Below are 20,988 nucleotides of genomic sequence, written 5' to 3'. Positions count from 1 at the left end.
GGTACTGGAATTCTGCATCACCTTTTGTCCACAGAACACATCTATAATTTATGATCTAAAATGTTCAGTTTCAGATTTTTTGAAGGTTGAGCAAGATCTTACACATTTAAGAGGTTATTTGTAGAAGCGTCGGTTGCTGTTGTGAATTTGTTTTTGATCCAGTCTTCAGTCATCTTGTTTGCCTCTAATTTGATAGTTGTTTTATTGAGTTGTTCCAAAGCAACCTATATCTTTTTATAAGCTTTTTCATTGTTTATGTATCATCAGTTAGTGTAATATTTAGTTGAATTTTATAATGGCAGGGCTTATGGCAACAAGTAGAGAAATAGGTTTGAGGGTGCAGAAGACACTTACCAGGCAGGGCAACAGTGTGAATTTGCTACCGAGTGTAATCTCTCAACTTCAGGAGTTGAGCCTGCAAGGGGACAGCTTTCATTGTCTTTTACGGAGGCACTTATTCCAGCAAGTTGGTTAAAGGGTATGCAGAGGAGTGGAATCAGGTAGCAGCGGATAATGGTAATAATACATACTAAAAATGAGAACTTACAATTGCAGCATCTTACTAAATGCTTCTCAGAGCAAGACTGCTTCAATTGATGAGAAAACTGAGACTTCAAAAGATTTAATTACTACACACTCATGGTCATATGGTTTATAAGCGACAGAGCCAAGATTCAAATCTGATTTTCTGATGTGAAAGGCCTGAATTATGAAGCTTTCATTGTACTAGGCTATAGGAACAAAAGCTACAATAGTTACAAAAGCAATCACTGTATCAACATTTGTGGTGGGTTTTCTAGAGGTTACAATGGTTGCAACGTTTACTATTTTGCCAATTGTCACTGAATTGTGATACTCTAGGAAGCACCCCATGGAATCAAGAGCTCCAGTTCTTTTGTCATTTCTAAATGGCATCCCCTGCAGTTTTAATTTTTACATATTTAATATTTGCAAAGGGTAGTGGAGCGAGAGGGTAAAGGTTGAGAGTAATGATAGATCAATGTAGACTTTATTTAGCCTAATAATGGTGTGAAGGAGTGTTCTGGAGGTGTTAGGCCTGGACTTTCATACAAAATCCTTGGGTTCTGAGTTAACACAAAACAAAAACGGTGTGATGAGGGAGGCAGCAGTCAGAAACACCCCATCTGTTTCATACATGTTACTGGTTACAGAAAGAATAGATCATGGAAAATCTCCATAAATACTTTGAAAGCCCTATTATCTATAATTTCCAAATTAAAAAATGGTGTATTATCCAAGCACTAGGGAAACGTAAGCTTTTCATAGAAGAGAGTAACCGAGACTTGCTGTATCACACTTCGGTCAGGGAGATAAGCCACATGTCAAAGCCACGTTCGGTGGGACGGAGTGGCCCTGTGAAGAAACAGCATGTGCCAGCGGCCACAGGCACACTTTACTCTGTAGTTGCACCTAGATATCAACTTCCAGGCGTGGCACCCAGTGGTGCCCCTACGACGGACACCTTTGGGGGTGGGGTGGCGAACTCCAAAAGGATTCTCGCGTAAACTGAGGGGGGGGGAGCGGGCGGCTGGTGCGTGCTGGACTTCCTTTGTGGGGAGCCACAAACGCACCATCCACCCAGCGTGCCCTCGGTGCCCAGACGGAACTCGGTTGGGGGAGGGGGCTGGCCTTGCGGCTGCGTCCTGCTCCCCGCCCCTCCCCTCCCCCTCCCCGCCAATGCTGCCGCTAAACCCCGGAGCGCGGAGCGCGCACGTTGAGATTCCGCGGCTGGCCTGGCCGCGGCTGCTGGGCATGCTCAGTGGGCAGCACCCGTTAGAGGGGCGAGGGAGGAAGCGTTGGCTCTACTCCGGCTCTGCTTCCCCCGGTTCAGGCCCCGGCCCTGGGCTTTTGTGCGCGCGCAGCCGCTGCGGCCGCGGCCTCCTCGCGGGGCGGCCAGACCCCCAAATGCCGTCGGGCCTGTCTGGGTTCCGCCGATAACCCCGCCGCCCCGCCGGGAGGAGGAGCGGGCGGGGCGGGGCCACGGGCCCGCGGGCGGGCAGAAGGGCCCAGCCCGGGGTGGGGGTGGGTGCGGGGAGCCCCGTGGGGGTGGGGGGAGGGGCGGGTGCGGAGTCACGGGGGGTGGGGTCACCGGCGGTGGCTCTAGGGCCGCGGACGAGGAGGGGAGGGGGCCGTGGGGGCGGCTGGGCGGAACGGGCCTCGGCGGGGGAGCAGCGGGGGCTCCGGGGGCCGGGGCCAGGGCTTTCCGGGCTTCGCTGAAGCCGCCGCGGGCCCCGTCTTCCGGCGCTCGCCGGAGTTTGTGGTGATTGTTGCCGCCGCCGCCGCCCGGCTGCCATCGCCTCCTCCTCCCGGGCCGCCGCCTCCTCCTCTTCCTCCTCCTCCTGGGCCGGGCCGATCCCCTCCCCGCTGCCGCCTCCTCCTGGGCTGGGCCCGCCGCGTCTCGTCCCCTCACGGAACCCTGCCCGCCGCCGCCGCCTCATTCATCCTCGCGCACCATAGGCGGCACAGGCACCAAGATGTCCAACCGAGTGGTCTGCCGGGAAGCCAGTCACGCCGGGAGCTGGTACACAGCCTCAGGTAGGGCCCCAGGCCGGCCCGCCCGCCGCCGCCTGGCCCCGCGCCCGGCCGGCCGAGGTCGGCGGCCCAGCCCCGCGGCGGCGGCGGCGGCGGCGGCGGGCGGGCCGCGGACCGCGTGGGGAGGGATCGCGCCGGCCGGAGCCCGGGCTCGGCGCCTCCCCCACCCGGGCGGCGTCCCGCGCGGCCGCCCGGGGCCGGCCGCCCTCGCGCGCGCCCGGAGTTGGGCGAGCCGGAGAGTTCCGCCGCCCCGGCCGCCTCCTGCCTCGCGGCACCGGACTCGCCGCGGCGCCGTGCTCGCCGGCCCGAGTGGACTGTTCGCGCGTCCGCGGACGGGGCTCCGGGGAAGCCGGTGGCCGGTCGCCCCCGCCCGCGGGGAAGGACGCTCGGCGACGCTCCGCCGGGCGCCGGAGTCCCGTTTCTCCCACCGCGCGGGAGGGCGACCCTCCGCCCGCGCGCCGGGCGACGGACACGCTCCCTTGGCTCCCCGCCGGCGAAGCTGGAGGCGCCCGGGACCGGAGCGCGTTCTCCGTCTCCAGCGCTCGGCGCGGGAGCCAGCCTTCCCTCCGCGCCCTCTGACAGCTTGCACGGAGAGGCGCGGGTTAGGTGCTCGGGGCCCCGGAAAGTCTCGGGGTGAAAGGCAGCAGTCGTACTCTCTCCCGTTCCCCACGGGGACGTGTCCGCCGCCGGTGAGATCGCTAAGGGGAGGGCCTTCCCCACGGGGTGCAGCTTTGTAGGTGGCGCGGAGGGTGGTAGTCTTGCTCGGAGAGGCCTCGAGTGGCCTCCCAGCTCTTTTGTCACGGTTACATTGTTAGCTGTCATTCACTAATGGGGCAGCCGGAGATGGCATCAGCACTTTTCCAGAGCAGCCTCCCCAGGCTCCAGTCTTTCAGCACCCAGGACCAAGCAGGTGCTGCGACTACCCAAGACCTCAGTCTCACAACTGTCTAAACACACTTTAGAGTTCTGGACTTGAGCATGTGGCGGGGGACGGAACGGGGGTGGGGGGTGGGGGCGGAACGGACGGCTTTCCCTTTAATAAGGCTCTTGTGAGAACAACTTTTCTGGGATTATTTTTTCAGGAGTCATATTTCTGGTATGCTAACAAAGTCCCGGTGTGAGTCCCGAATTCTTCCATCTTTCGGAGTCGGTGTATCACAGCTAGACCCAACTTCTCAGTACCGAATCCGAATCAGTTCTTGTTTCCTCTTGCAAATAATTGGGTTGGTTAGTGACTTGTGACTTGTGAGAAAACGAAGATTTGGAAGAAAATGCATCTCTTTGAGGTTGCTAAACTGGTCTACACTGACTCACTAAATAGAGATTCACTGTATCAAGGAGACATGAAAGGTGTGATGGTTGGATTTACAACCTTTGCAGTTAATTATTAGATGCTTTTTAAATGGATACAGCAGATTCCCTTTATGATCTTTAAAGTACTTCATACATAGTTAATTGACCCTGAGAACCTGAGTTTGTCAGTTAAAAGCTACTCTTGTTAAACATGAGGAAACATGTAGGAGAAGTTAAGTGTTGTGCCCTAGACGAATCTAAGCCAGTGGCAGAAAACAGCAGTTGAGAAATGGGAGTCCTTTGCCTCCTGCGTTTATCCATCAATCACCAGGGCACTAGGGTGTAGTGTCTTAGTAAATTTATCACAGACATAGTTGTTTCTGGGGTGTAAAGAGCAATGTGTTTCTTCTTTGCTTTGTCAAAAGTTATTTTTTACTTTGATGGCCATCTTTATTTCATATTGGTTTCTGTACCTTTCTATAGAAGGTTAAAACTTTTTTTGTTTCAGAGTTTGTCGTAGGCATTGATAAGAGGCATTTGATAGGTTCTTGAACTTCTGGGTGGTAAAATAAGGCATAGATATTATTAGGGGCTTGGAACATCTCCTCTACTATATTTTCCTCAATATAAGATGATCCCTTTCCAGTTAAAAAATTCAATGATAGCCATTTCTATATAGATGGTCAAAATAATGTCCATTTCTTAAATTCCTAATGAAATCAATAATGTCATTTTGGTCACATGAGTTTTCATAGAGGGACCACTACATTTAAAACTATTCAGGCCATGGATGTGTTTTTTAACCTGAGAAATAACCGAGGGCAAATGTAAATATTTATTTGTAAAAGCTTATTTTACATATACATTTAAATCATATAATTGGGAGCTCGTACAACTCTTATCACAAGCCATACATACATGCATTGTGTCAAGTACATTTGTATATTTGTTGCCATCATCATTCTCAAAACATTTTCTTTCTACTTGAGCCCTTGGTATCAGCTCCTTATTTTCCCCTCCCTCCCCATTTCCCCTCCCCTCCCTCAAGAACCCTTGATGATTTGTAAATTGTTATTTTGCCACGTCTTACAGGTCCGACCTTATTTTATACTTTTATAATCAAATGGAGTAAAAGTGTAAGCAACACCTGTATTTAATATTATGTCCTTTACCTACACTAAGGACATTGTTGCAATTATTGTGATATACTGTTGTTTCTCTAGTAAATTTGGCTCCTTTGTTAGGTGTTAGACCCTGTGATAGTAGTATAACCTTTTCCCTATCTTCAAGGAACTGAGTTTATCTAAAGTAAGTAAGAACTCAAGGTTGTGAGAATTCCTTGAAGCTAGGATCTGTTTTATCTTTTGCTTTGCGCTTAGTAGATCCTCAGTAAATATTTGATTAAATATATTTGTTCAAATATATTTCAGGTAAGTTGAGAGTAAAGGCTTTTGTATGAACTCTGCATAGGGAGGAGTCACTTCTATGTAGGATTTGAATTGTGCTTTAGGAACCCTGGTGGCACGGTGGTTACACATTCTCAATCACCCATGGGAGAAGGGTGAGGCCCTCTGCTCCCACAAACTGTGACAGTCTGGGCAGTTCTATACTACCTACAGGATCCCTCTGAGTCAGGATGGACTCAATGGCAGTAAGTTTGGTTGGTTTTTGAAGGAATGGCATTTGGATAATGTGTTGGAGGAAAGATTTTGGGAAAGACCACAAACATGCAGAGGCTGGTAAATGTAAGGCTAGTTAAGAAATAGAGGGTTCACATAGGGGTCTAACCTACAAGTCTGGAGTGGTAGATTGACACGACATTATGAATGCTTGGCTGAGGAATTTGACTTTTTCATTAAGCATTGAGAAGTAATGGAGACATTTCTGGATAGAGGACTAATATGATACAAGTAGCATTTTAGGAAAATCTCTTAAAGTTAGTAACCATTTTATGGGCATACAGAAGGGATCAGCAAACCCAGCTAGGGCGAAATCTGTAGCTTCCTTCCTTTTGTCAGATCCATGAGCTGAAGAGGTTTTTACATTTTTAAAAGCATGTGTTTAAAACAAAACTAAGCAACAGAGATCACATGTGAGGCGCAAAACCTAATTTGACCTTTCCAGAAGAAATTTGTCAGCCCCTAGTGTAGGTCTGTGGTTCTCAAAAGAGTAGAGGAACCAGCAACAAATGTATGTGTGTTCATTCTTTCTAACCCTGTTTTGGCTTTTACTTCTTATCTCTTTAAAAAACAATCATTTTATTAGGAACTCATATGACTCATCACAATCCATACATACATCAATTATGTAAAGCACATTTGTACATTCATTGCCCTCATCATTCTCAAAACATTTGCTCTCCATATTTCTTGTCTCTTAACCATATATGTCATTGAAAGTTACAACTATGTCTGAACTGGCTTTCTTGTTGCTGGTCTTATCACACTTACCATCCATCTGCTCCATTGTTGCCAGAGAATCTGTCTGACCTCACCATTTCTCTGCTGAAAGCCTCACTAACCTGTCATACCTGCTAGATAAGTGCCTTCATGACTTGGCTTCCTCCTGCCTATCTTTTGGGTCACTTTTCTTACCTTATTCCACGTCTTTCCCACCCTGAGGAAACATTGAGCCAGCTGTGCTTGGTTAGTTTAAATGTAAGTACATTAGGTGGTTTTTTGTTTTTTTTTTACCCCTGTGCTTTTTGCTCAAGCTGTTCCTGCTAATGCAGTACATTGCCTGGATGATTACTATAAAAGATCTCATTTAATGACTCAGGTATTACCACCTCAAAAGCCTACCCTAACGTCTTGTCTCCCTAGTAATGTCTTTGATGTTTCTTTGGATCACCATAATTTCCGTACCCAATCATCTATATATGGCCTTTTATAAAATTATGAACTCAAGAAAGTTGCTCTGGTGGTATAGTAATCATGCTTTGAGCTGCTGTGGAGTTAGTTTGAAACCACCAGCCGCTCTACAGGAGAAAGATGTGCTCCTATCAAGAGATACAGCCTCAGAACCCTAAGAAACAGTTCTGCCTTGCCCTGTAAGGTTGCTATGAGTTAGAATTGACTCAGTGGAAGTGAATGAAGTCAAAGACCATGTTTTATTCATATTTTTTGTGCACAGTAGATAACACATTTGAATAAGCATAGCTTATATGTAGTAGGTGACTAACGTGGTAGCTATTGGTAGCATAAGGACAGAGATATTGATGTTTAAATCCTAAAGAGCAGTGGAGGTGATGTACAACTGTTGATAGTTAACTCACTGAGCACGGCTGGGGTAAAATTATTGGTGCTGGGAAAGGATTATTAGAAAACCCTGATCAGTTGGGAACCCTCTTTAAAGTAAGGTAGTCAATGAAGTATGACAGATATGAACCTAGATGAAGCTCCGCTAAATTAGTACATTTCTTGTGGTCAATACGTGGCTCAAAAAAATATAACAGCCAGGATCCGGAGTCCCCTTAAATCTTTGTATTCCAACTATGGGAAAGTTGTGTTTTTTGATTTCACAGACTTGAACCGTATATAAATGTTCTTTGAATATAGCTTCTTTCATTCATCAGTACTTGTGAAATCAATCCATGTTGTGTTTGTTGTATTTTGTTCTTGTCACTGTCTTTTACTGTGAGACTATACCACAATTCATCCAGTCTATTTTTGATGGTCCTAGTGTTTGATTTTGCAGTTTGTTGCTATGGACTTTTTTGGATAGGGTGAACATATGTATGCATTTTTGTTGATGGGTTTCTTACAATAGAATTGTTAGATTATGGCTTGTGCCACAGTCTGAATAGATTCTGCTAATGCTAGATTCCAAACTAATTTTATAAATACTATATATGCAAGTTCTTGTACCACTTCCTTGTCAACACTCGATATTATCAGTCTGTATTTTTTGTTATTTTGGAAAAGTGTGTCATGATATTGCATTGTTTTAATTTGTTTTTCTCTAATAGTTAATCCAAAGGCAGTTATTTTAACAAGACAAGGGAATGCTGCAGGGTTTAAAGTCAGGAAAGGTATGCAACAGGGTTGTATCCTTTTACCATCCTTATCCAATATGTATGCTAAGAGATATTCCGAGAAGCTGGAGTATATGAGGAAGAATGCAGGATCAGAATTGGAGAAAAGCTTATTAGCAACCTGCGGTAGGCAGATGCCAGAACCTTGCTTCTTGAAAGTACAGAGGAATTGAAGACTTACTGATGAAAATCAAGGATTACAACCTTTATGGATTGCAACTCAATGTAAAGAAAACAAAAATCCACACATTGGACTAACAGGTAACATAATAAACAGAAAAGATTGAAAATCAAGGATTTCGCTTTGAGGGCTAGGGCATGCCTGACTCAGCTATGGTATTTGCAATTACCTCTTGAGCATGTGAAAGTTGGGCATTGACTAAGGAAGACCAGGAAAGAATCAAAGCATTTGAATTGTGGTGTTGGTGAGTAATATTGAAAGTATCATGGATTACCAAAAGGACAAACAAATCTATCTGAAAGAAGTACTGCCAGAATGCTCCTTAGATCCGAGAATGATGAGACGTCATCTCAAGAATGTTGGATGTGTTATCAGAAGAGACCAGATCCTGTAAAAAGGCCCATGCTTGGTAAAGTATCGGAGGAGCCAAAAGAGGAAGTCCCTCAGTGAGGTGGACTGATAAAGTGGTTGCAATGGTGAGCTCAAACACAGGAGCCACTGTGAGGAGGGCGTAGGCTTGGGCAACGTTTTCAGAACTGACTTGACAGCACCTAATAACAACTGAGGATCAATGAAATTATGTATCAGCCACTTCATATGTTAGGGAACATATTGGCCTTTTGGGTATGTGAAGTGTCTGTCAGTCTTTTGTCCACTTTCTATTTACTTTTTTTTTTCCATATTGGTTTGAAGGTTTTAATATATCCCTTTTTACATATGTGTTCCAATATATATTTTTTACTGTATGACTAGCTCTTACAGTTCTGTTGGCATCTTGATAAAGTTCTTGAATTTGAAAAAGTCCAGTCTATCAAAAAAAAATTAAAAAAAATTTATTGGGGCTCATACAATTCTTTTCACAGTTCATACATATATACATACATCAATTGTATAAAGCACATCTGTACAGTCTTTGCCCTAATCATTTTTTCTCCTCTTTTCTTTTTTTACATTTTATTAGGGACTCATACAACTCTTATCACAATCCATACATATACATACATCAATTGTATAAAGCACATCCATACATTCCCTGCCCCAATCATTCTCAAAGCATTTGCTCTCCACTTAAGCCCCTTGCATCAGGTCCTCTTTTTTTTTCCCCTCCCTCCCCTTTCCCCCCTCCCTCATGTGCCCTTGGTAATTTATACCTCGTTATTTTGTCATATCTTGCCCTATCCTGAGTCTCCCTTCCCCTCCTTCTCTGCCGTCCCTCTCCCAGGGAAGAGGTCACATGTGGATCCTTGTAATCAGTCCCCCCTTTCCAACCCACTCACCCTCCACTCTCCCAGCATCGTCCCTCACACCCTTGGTCCTGAAGGTATCATCCACCCTGGATTCCCTGTACCTCCAGCCCTCATATGTACCAGTGTACAGCCTCTGCCCTATCCAGCCCTGCAAGGTAGAATTCGGATCATGGTAGTTGGGGGGAGGAAGCATCCAGGATCTGGGGGAAAGCTGTGTTCTTCATCGATACTACCTCACACCCTAATTAACCCATCTCCTCTCCTAAACCCCTCTATGAGGGGATCTCCATTGGCCGACACTTGGGCCTTGGGTCTCTACTCTGCACTTCCCCCTTCATTTAATATGGTATATATATATACATATACACACATATACACATACATACACACACTTATATCTTTTTTTTTCTTTTGCATGATGCCTTATACCTGGTCCCTTGGCACCTCATGATCGCACTGGCCGGTGTGCTTCTTCCATGTGGGCTTTTTTCGCTTCTGAGCTAGATGGCTGCATGTTCACCTTCAAGCCTTTAAGACCCCAGACACTATCCCTTTTGATAGCCGGGCACCATCAGCTTTCTTCACCACATTTGCTTATGCACCCATTTGTCTTCAGCGATCCTATCATGGAGATGTGCAGCCAATGATATGATTTTTTTGTTCTTTGATGCCTGGTAACTGATCCCTTCGGGACCACTCAATCACACAGGCTGATGTGTTCTTCCATGTGGACTTTGTTACTTCTGAGCTAGATGGCCGCTTGTTTATCTTCAAGCCTTTTACACCCCAATCACTATCTCTTTTGATAGCCGGGCACCATCAGCTTTCTTCACATTTACTTGTTCACCCACTTTGGCTCCAGCCATTGTGTCGGGAGAGTGAGCATCATAGCGTTCCAATTTAATAAAAGAAGGTATTCATGCATTGAGGGAGTGTTTGAGTAGAGGCCCAAGGTCCTTCTGCCACCTTAATACTTAACCTATAAATATAGACACATAGATATATTTCCCCATCCTCCTATATATATTTGCATGTATATGTCTTTGTCTAGACCTCCATAAATGCCCTTTGACTCCTAGCTCTTTCCTCCATCTCCCTTGACTTTCCTCCTGCCCTACTACCATGCTTCGTCGCCACCTGGGCTAGAGTATACCTCTTCTCTAAGCAACCTTACCCTTGATCATTTCCCACCAGGCCTGCCACTCCCCCCTTTCTACCATTTGGGGTCCCATGTTTTTCCCTTGTCTCTGTGTTTGTTAACACCACTTCCTTACCCCCCCAACCCCCCACCCCAAGTCCCTCCGGAACTGTCTGTCCCGTTGTTTTTCCTCCAGATAGTTCATCTATCAAAAAATTTTTAATCGTTTTATTGGGGGCTCATACAACTCTTATGACCATCCATCTATCCATCATTGTGTCAAGCACATTGGTACATTTGTTGCCATCATTTTCAAAACATTTTCTTTCTACTTGAGTCCTTCACATTTTTTTCCTCCCTCCCTCCCTCCCTCCCCCACCCTTCCTCCTTTCCTCTACCATGAACTCTTGATAATTTATAAATTATTATTTTTTTCATATCTTATACCAATTGATGTCTCTCTTCACCCATTTTTCTGTTGTCAAACCCCCTGGGAGGAGGTTAGACAGTCTATCAAATTTTTGTGATGTTAATTTTCATTTGTGTAATTTCTAACACTTAAAGGTTAAGAACACTTTTCAAGGTTATGAAGTTATTCTATTACTTTTGCCTTTCATATGTAAAATCATAAATCATAATTCACTTGATTGATTATTGGGTTTATAGGAAAAGAGAAATTGTTGCTGGCATTAGATGGATGTTTGCTGAAAACAGAGAATACCAGAAAGATGTTTATTTACCAAGAGGCAGCTATTAAAACAGAACAAGGGGCACTGCAAGATTGAAAATCAAGAATGGTGTGTATCAGGGTTTTATTCTTTCACCATACTTAAAGCAATTTGTATACTGAGCAAATAATCTGAGAAGCTAGGCCGCATCAGGATTGGATTTGCAGATGACACAATCTTGCTTGATGAAATCCAGGAGGAGTTGAATCACTTAATTAATGTAAAGACGGCTAAAATCCTCGCGACTGAACTAATACATATCATGAGAGAGAAATGATTGGTGTTTTCAAAGATTTAATCTTACTTGGATTTATAATCCGTGCTTATGGAAGCAGCTATCAAGAAATCAAATGATACATTGCATTAGGCAAAAGCTGTTGTGTCAGATCTTTCTAAAGTGTTAAAGAAGAAGCATGTCACTACGGCGCCCCTGGCCCAAACCGTGGTATTTTCAGTCACCTCATGTGGAGCCCTGGTGGTGTAGAAGTTAGTTGTTGGGCTGCCAGCTGCAAGGTCAGCAGTTCAAAGCCACCAGCCAGCTCCTCCCTGGGAGAAGATGAGGCTCTCTACTCCCATAAAGAGTTACAGTCTTGGGAATTCACAGGGGCAGTTCTACAGAGTCTTAAATGGTCACTGTAAGACGACATCGACTGGATGACAGTAAGGTTTTTTGTGTGTGTGCATGTGGAAATTTGGACAGTGAATAAGGAACAGCAGAGAAGAATTCAATGCCTTTGAGTTAGGGTGTTGGAGAGTACTGAAAGTACCATGGCTGTCAGAAGAACAAACAAGTCTGTCTGGGAAGAACCGCACCAGAATGCTCCTTACAAGGGAGAATGTTGTGACTTTGTCTTAGGTACTTTGGACATTTCATTAAGGAGACAAACTAATAGCATTGAGTTGATTCCAACTTAGAACAGTCCTACAGGACATGGTAGAACTAACTGCCTCTCGGGACCTTGCAGTTAACAATCCAATGCATAACCTACGATCCCACGAAGTTTCCTTAGAGTCAAGACTTTATCTTCTGTACTTGGGACTGGTCAGGAGAGAACAGTCCCTGGAGAAAGACATCAAGTTTGGAAAGTAGAAGGGCAGCAACAAAGAGGAAGGCCCTCAAGGAGCTAGATTGTCACAGTGGCTGCCTCAGTGGGCTTAGGCATAGGAACAATTGTGAGGATGGCACAGGACTGGGCAGTGTTGTGCATAGGATCTGTTATGCATAGGGTCACTAGGGATCAGAGCTAACGCGATGGCATCTAACAACAACAAATCCAAGTGTGAAGCTACTGCTTCTTGATAGAGCATACATCTAGGTATGTACACTTCTGAAGGACAGTCAAAAGGACAGTTTTGGCATTCTCAAGGAACTCAAATTGTGTTTCTTTTCAATAGTCTTTGCATTTGGGGAACAAAAGTTTTTTTTCTTTTTCTTGTAGGCAGAGAAAACTTTATTAAGTATAATTTCAAATGAGCTCTTAAGGTTACTAAATCTGCCTTTTTCTAACTTTATTTGTCTTTGTATCTCAGTTTCTTTTTGGGGAAAAGAAATTTAATAGGCAAACTTTTGAGATCATTGTTTACTACCTGTGGCTTTTTTCGTCTCCCCCCCCCCATACTCAGTATTAAGTCAAAACGAAACTGTATTTCCATGATATATTATCACCTGCTTTTTCTTTTTTTTGCAGGGTGGGGGTAAGCTGTTTCAGAAGTTGATAAAAACCACAAAAAATGGAGATGTCTTTCATTAACTATATTCTGTGGGCACCAGAAACAAAATTTATTGTCATATTGTCGATCCTGCCTCAGTGACACTGTTGGATAGAGTAGATTTTACAGCCTCCTGGACTGTAGAGTAATTGTTTCAGAAGCAGACAGCTTCAGCTTTCTCTTGGACAATGGGTACATAACATCACATTTACCTCTAATTTGTAAAAGGATTCTACAAGGTTGGTATTATTGCATATTTATGGGCTAGGAAACCACTACTCAAAGAGGCCAAGTAACTTGTTTGGGGTGTACAGTAAGTACTCCACAGCCAGTCTGACTGCAAAACCAGTGTTGGGTGCTAGGAGCAGGGAGGTATGGTGACTTGGGTTGACATAAACACGGAACATTTTCTCTTTTGTTTTAGGTTTTTTTTCCCCAAACTACCAGTATATATCTTAAGCTCACAGTGTATCTCATGCATAATTAAAAGGCATTTAAAAGTATATTTTTTATTTTGTAGATAAATTTATGATAGGTGAAGCAGGCAGATCTTTATCATAACCCACCATTTTATGGATGAGATATTAAGTCTTGAAAACAACTAACATATTTGCATCACAAAATTAATAAACGAAGTTAGAATTTGAACTCAGGACTTCTGAGTGAAATATACTATTATATACCATAATAATACCAGAGTAAGTAAAAAGCTGAACAATTTGGAATCAATAAAAAAATATTACTGTAGACACTGAAGATGAATGCTAATCATGTAATGTAACTAATAACAAAAGAGTTAGCATATTTTAATTAAGGCTAATCCCAGAATTTGCATTGGGCTTAACAAAATTTGTTACTTCTGAAAAAGTTTCTGTTTAACATTCAGTGATTCAACATTGAACAAATTGAGTTCTGGGAGGAAGGTATTGCTCTAGGGACCAGTTGTATAGCAAAGGATGAGGCAGACAAAAGTCCTGTTGTAGTTGGAGAAGACAAATTTAAGTCAAAACATAGTGTGTTAGGTATAGGTAAATGCTATAGATAATAATAAAGAAGAGCCACCACATAAGGAAAACTAAAGATTGAAGGGCTTATGTTTGTAGTTTTAAATAGGATGAAAGAGAAGACATTACTGAGATGACAGGAGTAGTCTGGAAGTAGGTGAAAGAACAAATCTTGCATATTAAGTGGTTGCTTGGTAATTATTTCCTGATTATAGCTTGTTCCTTTCTCACTTTCCTCCGGATCCTTTCACAAGATAATTCTTAGGCAGAGGGTATAGCAATTTCAAAGGCCCCGAGACTAGAATAGTCTAGAATATTGGTGGGAGGGGGGGAGGTGCGGGGGTGCAGGAGGTAGGGGGAGACAGAAAACAGGCTATTGTGTGGGGAATGAAGTGAATTTAGAGAGAATAGTGTGGGATACGGTTAAGGGGTAAATGACTGAATCATGCACAAAGGTCTTAAGATATGTCTTGAAGGTTAAGAATTTTGACTTTCACTCCAAGTAAAATAGTCATTAATAGATTTTGAGTAGTCAATGTTGGCTTGTGTTGCGTTTGTCCCAGACTTATGAGAATCCCATATACAACACGTCCAAACCTTTGGGTTTTCAATGCCGATTTTTTTTTTTTTAAGTACATCTCTAGGTTTTTTCTTCCTGACCTGTCTTAGACTGGAAGCTCTGCTGAAACCTTATAGCGACACAAAAGCCTTCACTGAAAGATAATTAGTGACTGCTCTTGAGGTAATTGAATCTCAGTTTCCAATAGGGAAGGTAAAAATTGTGCTACTGAACCACTGACAAGCAGTTGAGATGACATGGTCTCATTTGGTTTAATAGAAGCACCTTGGCTTTCATGTTGAGAGTAAATTAGAGTGGAGAAGTAGTGAGGGGAGTGTCAAGAGCAGAACTGAGGAGACAGAACATAATCCAAGTGAGAGCATATGGTGGCACAGACAGTAACAATGACCGTGGAGATAATGAGAAGTGGTTGGTTTCTGAATATATATATTTGAGGTGAAGATGAGAGAAATGGTAGCAAGTGAAGTAAAATGTGAGTTGAAAAAGGAGTCAAGTCTACCTCTTAAAGGTTTAGCCAAGAGCAGTTGCCGTGGTGAGTTGCTAAGGGAGAAGGTCTGGAGCTCTTACTAACATGGAGCTGTCAGTTACACAGAAAAGTGAACATAAAGAGTCTAGACTGGAAATACAAACTTGGAAATTGTTATCATAGAGATCTGTAAAGCTAAGTGTTTTGATGAAGTCATAGGAGGAGAATAGCTAAGAGAAAGAGGTCAGCCTGAGAATATTTCCAGCATGAACAGGTTGGGGAAATAGAGAGATCCTACAAAGCAGCCCAAGATTAGACATCTCACAGGGACTCAATGTGGACCCAAGTAGGAGTACTACAACTAATGTGTGAGTCTGCGTTATCTAGAGAAACAAACTCATAAACACGCATGTATATAGGTGTTTTATAAAAGAGTAATTGTATATGAAGAAAACATCCCAGCCTAGTCTAGATCAAGTCCATAAGTCTAATATTAGCTCATATGTCTGATACTAGTCCACAAATTCTCCTTTAGACTAGCTCAACACATGCAATGATGCAGAATACAGGAAGATCAGAGACCAGTGGGTGGAAAGTCAGGTGGATCCAGTGGTGATGGAAGCATCTCAGAGCTAGCATGGGTCTCCACGTGGCTCTTCCATCTCTAGGGTTCTGGCTCTATCAGCATTATCTCCATTTGGTTTGTCAACAGGAGTGTCTCGCAGGGAGAGTGTGTATGTCATGCCTCCAGCGAGCTGTTTAGCTCCATAGAGCTGCCAAATGAGGTCATCAAGCTGTGACCTGATTGACAGGCTAAACTCCACCTCTTCATTCTTAATAGGCTCGATTTGACACCAGAGTATGTAACTACCACAATATCTTTGCCTGGGCTTTTTTGTTTGTATATTTGCAGAGTTCTTCTAGTCTTTGTTACTCTGACAAGATTTTTTCCTGATGGGCCTAGGTAAGAGAGGGTGGAGTGATTGTTAAGGTTAATTATTGCCATCCTAGTGGGTATAAAATGAGGCATCTCAGAAGCAGAGGAGCCAGGAGTGGAGCATGTTCTTTCGACCCCAAATTCCTGTGTATTGAACCCCCTTTGATACCAGAGGGGTGGCAACAGCAGAACATGAGAGTTAGAGCATGACAGAGGTGGATATCCTAGCCCACAAAGCAAGTAGATCTGAGTGCCATCAGACAGGAGGCTTGTGGAGTGGGGTACCTCCAGGCACTTACTTGGGGGCACTAGGTTTGTTGACCCCATAGACTCAGAGGTAAGCCTCTTTAAGCTGAGGCTTATGGTAGGGTGGCATGTCATTTGGGAATATATTAGCAGCCCTACAAGCACATGTGGCTTAGGACAAAGAACAGGGAAAGATACACTTGCAGGTTCAGCTGAGAAGGGATTATTCTAAATGAATAACTGCATCATCATTTGTAATCTGTTAACTTCTTAACCCTATAATCATGAGAATTGCCTGTAAATTTTGTGTCACCATTGCCATGAATTATGGAACGTCCTTGAAAAGTAGAGTGCTATGGGAAGGACATTGCTATCTGAATCGGTGGGGTGGTGCATGTACGGGCCTCAGCCTCATAGAGCCATAGGCAATGCTGACGGTAGAGTTTGATGTTCCTTTTCCTTTGCATGAATGCCTAGTGGTGTAGTGGGTTACTGGTTGAGCTACTAATTACAGGGTCAGTAGTTTGTATCCCTGGGACCCTCTTTGGAGAAAGGTGAGATTTACAGCGTCTGTAAAGATAACAGTCTCAGAAATCACAGGAGTCCTGTAGGTTCTCTCTGAGTCAGAAACTATGGCATTGGTTTTTTGTTTTGTTTTGTTTTTGCATAGCTCCAGGAGGTCAAACACCATTGCCTAGTCATTTCTTTTAGACTGCATGTGACAAATGTAAGTCTGGTGTAAGCCATTCTGATGTTGTCATCTTTAGCCCTGCAGCCAGGGCTTTGCAACCAGTTGCCCAGTTTTTATTGTGTTCTCTACACAGCAGTCACAGAGATCATTATATCCTCTTCACACAACACTACTAGGAAATACTATCTAGTAGAAAAAAACTCCAGATTTGGTATTGGGTATGAGATTTTTGTCTCACTTGTACTTCATACTGTACTTGATACTGTGACAGTATAAAATACTAAATTGTTCTTCAAGGAGCCCTGGTGATGCAGTTGGTTAAGTATTAGACTGTTAGCTGTTAGGTTTCTGGAGTGGGTTGTACCTCGGTTCTTTGCACGCTGGAAGAATTCACGCTGAAGTGCCTTTTGTAATCCAAGTGAGTTTTTAGGAAGGAATGGAAAAGTTTCAGGTTTAACAGTCTCAAAAGGATACATGCTATTTCTGGAAAGCGGGCCAAGCCATGCTTAAACTGCACTGGGGTTCACAACTAGGCACAAAAAACAAAACACAAAAAACACGTGGGCAAGAACCCCCACATGTGTGGAACTGGGGGATCCCAAGGACTGAGAGGTCGAGAGAGCAAGTGGGCAAGGGGCAAGAGGGCAAGAGCATGTGGGCCCCGAGTAGACCCCTAGCGGGTCCTTGGGACCCCTCCCTTCAATCTGCCACAAGACTAGAGCAAGAGAGAGCTATTGGCTTTCCCACAGCCAGTTTTTAACACCTCTGGCTTGGGAGGCCTGGTTGAACGTGTTGGTTTACCTTATTGGCTGAGTTAGGCCCACCTGTGTGATGTCATTTGCTGGTACTTAAGTTGGATGTGTCCAAGGTATTGGTTTTACGTGGGCCTAGGGAGCTTTTGTCTGCATGTTCAGTTTGGAGTCTTCCCATAGGTGCCCAATGGGTTGCCTGATTTCTTTCCAACCTCCTCTATTGGGGGCCCTCCAGGCATGGGATGGACCCTCCCCTCCTCCTCATCTCTAAATCTAGCTACCTAACATTAACCTCCAAGTCAATGGTTCAAACCCACCTCTAGGGGAGGAAGGCTACCTGCTTCTGTGAAGATTTACAAACTTGACAATCCTCTGGGGTCTCTCTTTGTGAGCCAGAGTTGGCTTGATGGCAGCATGAAACCCACACAGCAGCACTGTGGGAAAAAAGCCTGGTGATTTGCTTTCATGTGATTACAGCCAAGATTAAATAAACCCTATGGAACAGTTCCACCCTGCAGCACATGGGTTACTGTGAGTCGGAATCTACTTGATGACAGAAGACTTGTTTGTTTTTTAAATTGGTGAACCTCATGATCCCTGGTGGGGTAGTGGATTATGCTGCTAACTGCAAGGCCAGCAGTTTGAACCCATCAGACACCATTGGGAGAAAGATGAAGCTTTCTACTTCCATAAAGATTACAGTTTTTGAAATCCACAGGGACAATTGTAGTCTGTCTTATAGGGTAGCTAAGTGCTGGAACACACTTGATGATAGTGAGGCCTTTTCTGTATATGTGCCACCAAAGCAAGCAAAGAGATTTTTTTTGTACTATTTGGTGTCATTGCTAATAAGCTGCTAGCAGTTTTACTCCCTGTTGCTTTCGATACTTAGGGAAAATACTATTAAAGTAAAATAAGCAAAGAATAAAATGATAATACTGATTTTGGCCTGGTAGATCTGAATGGATTTAATGGATTCCCAGAGGACTGTTGATGTCACTTTGAGAAGCACTAGTCTGTAGAAGTCCTTTCTTCCACAGTCATTTATATGGGGGAAGGAGGTAGCAATCAAGTACTCTCTAGTGAAGTGGTTATCAATCCCAGTTTCTTTCAGTTCCATGTATTTCTACACACATGCACACACATACACACACACCCATTTTGTACACACACGCATTCCCCAGAACAGCCTATTGTGTGGTGCATAGTTAGTTCATTGATTACAGTGTCTCTATGTAGCATGATTCTCAAGAAGAAAATAAAGACATAATTTATAAATCACAGCAGATTAAATGTAATGAAAGGAGATTGGAAATCTATTGAATTAGGATTGCTGATTGGTGGATCCCTGGTTTCTGCATTTTCGACCTTCACTAAAAGTGGTTCTCTTATGCTACACAGATTGAGAAGCACTGCGTGGCCCTGAGGATGAAAACTAGATTACTTAGAGTAGAAGGTGACATCAACCATTATCATCTCTATATTTTCAGCACCCAGAGAAGTGTGTAGCACAGAGCAAGAGCTCACAAAAACTTGAAGATGATTGAATTACCAAGCTGTCTAGATTATTATGTTGTTTGCTACCAATTTTTTCAAATTTTTAATGGCAAGAGTAGATTTAAATTCAGTAGTTAATTACCAAACTGCTATTATAGTAAGTTAAATGTAGTACATTATATTTCTTAGTATTACTCTACCAAATGTATGTTTTAGAACTCATATATTTAAACACATAATTTGCATAATGTGACTTTTCTTAAATTTCAGTGGCTATCTCTTCTATTTAAGCTTCTGAGCACACAACCTACAAGACTTGGTCTGTGCCTGCCTATTCTACCTCATTCTGTCTTGTTCAACATGTTTTAGATTCAAGAAACTTTGGTCTTTTTTATACCTGGTGCCTTTGACGTGCTAATAAGCTCTTCATGTAAAACTCTTGCATTTGTTAATTGTATGTTGTTAGAAAATTTGTCACCCAGCTCTTTTCTTGAGTCTTTTTATCTTTCAGGCCTCAGTTTAGCTGTCTCATGCTTAGGGTCTTCCTTGTCTATCCTGTTTGGAGCAGTCTCTCTTTACACCACATCATGTGGGTATAATCAAGAATTCTGTTGATTTCTTTCAGAGCGCTGTCACAATTAAAACTAGTTTATTACTTAATGCCTGTCTTCCCTCCAGAATAGAGAGAAGACTTGTCTATCTTGATTACTGTTGTATTCTCTTGACATAAAATGGACATTTTATAAACTCTTAAATGTGTAGATGAACAAATGAGTGAAGGAAATATATGGCAGAAAATTATCTTTACTCAGTAAATATTTCTAACACTTAGTGAAGAAAAGTATCAGTTATATATTAAAAAGTAATGGCCTTAATATAGAACGTTGTTATTTGTTAGATTATTAAGTTAAACGTTACATACATTCAGGTTAGAGTGTCTGGTTCTTAAATTTGCCTGTGGGATAATACATTTTTCTATTTATAAATGAAAAGCATGATTATAAATAGTTGTTGAATCCAGAATGAGAGGAACACTAGTTTCTTTTGAAAAATATGTACCGAGAAGAAAAGAGAAAAAAATGATTAGGGCAAAGACTGTACAGATGTGCTTTATACAATTGATGTATGTATATGTATGAACTATGAAAAGAATTGTATGAGCCCCAATAAATTGTTAAAATAAAAAAAAAAGAAAAATATGTACCGTAAGTAAAAATAAGGTAAAACCTTTACTATTTATAACTATTTAAGAAGAAATAATTTTGAATTGCTAAGTATTTTATGCAAATTACCACTTAGAGCATTACAGCTTTTATTTTAGGGATTTGGAAGAACCCTTTACAAATTACATGATATAGTTCCTATTTTTTAAACAGCCAACAGAGACCATGCTTTACTGTGTTGGAAAATAGTAATACCATAAGGGTTTAGTGAACAGTTCCTTGATATGTGAAATTTATCACAAAGTCGCACCAATTACACAGTTTCTGAATATTTCTCACTCAGTTTCCTTGATGTAATCTTACATTACCATGATATGTTTGTCAAAACTAAGAATAGTTAATGGGTGATTGCAAGGTTATAAATTCTACACTTCATTCATATTTCACCAAATTTGCACTAAATATTCCTTTTCTGTTCCAGGATCTAATCTAGGATATCAGATTGCATTTAGTCTGATCTACGACAAATTCTTTCCTTGTTTTTCTTGACCTGACAGCATTGGTTTGCTAACCTCAAGGTTATCGGTTCTAACCCACCAGTTTATGAGGTTATCTCCTCTGCTATCCTTGGAGACGCTAATGAGGGAGCAGTTTTCCTTTGTTCTGTAGGGTTATTATGAGTCAGATGGCAGCTTATTCCCCTGCCCCCCCAAAGATTTTGTAGAGTGTTCCTCAATAGGATTTGTTTGATATTTTTCTCATGATTAGA

The 20,988-nt window shown here is 42.8% G+C and overlaps 1 protein-coding gene across 1 annotated transcript in view; it reads left to right on the top strand.

The window, feature by feature from the left end:
• The first annotated feature begins 2,189 nt into the window (after positions 1-2,189).
• MEMO1 (mediator of cell motility 1) overlaps positions 2,190-20,988 on the top strand; it is a 115,124-nt gene continuing 96,325 nt past the window's right edge. Inside the window, exon 1 of the mRNA XM_075535342.1 lies at positions 2,190-2,556. Within this exon, the coding sequence (XP_075391457.1) occupies positions 2,496-2,556 (61 nt within the window). The 5' untranslated portion in view covers positions 2,190-2,495. The remainder of the gene's footprint in view (positions 2,557-20,988) is intronic.

Source organism: Tenrec ecaudatus, chromosome 17 (assembly GCF_050624435.1).
Source record: "Tenrec ecaudatus isolate mTenEca1 chromosome 17, mTenEca1.hap1, whole genome shotgun sequence".
Classification (NCBI taxonomy): domain Eukaryota; kingdom Metazoa; phylum Chordata; class Mammalia; order Afrosoricida; family Tenrecidae; genus Tenrec; species Tenrec ecaudatus.
This window is presented reverse-complemented; position numbering and strand designations above follow the sequence as displayed.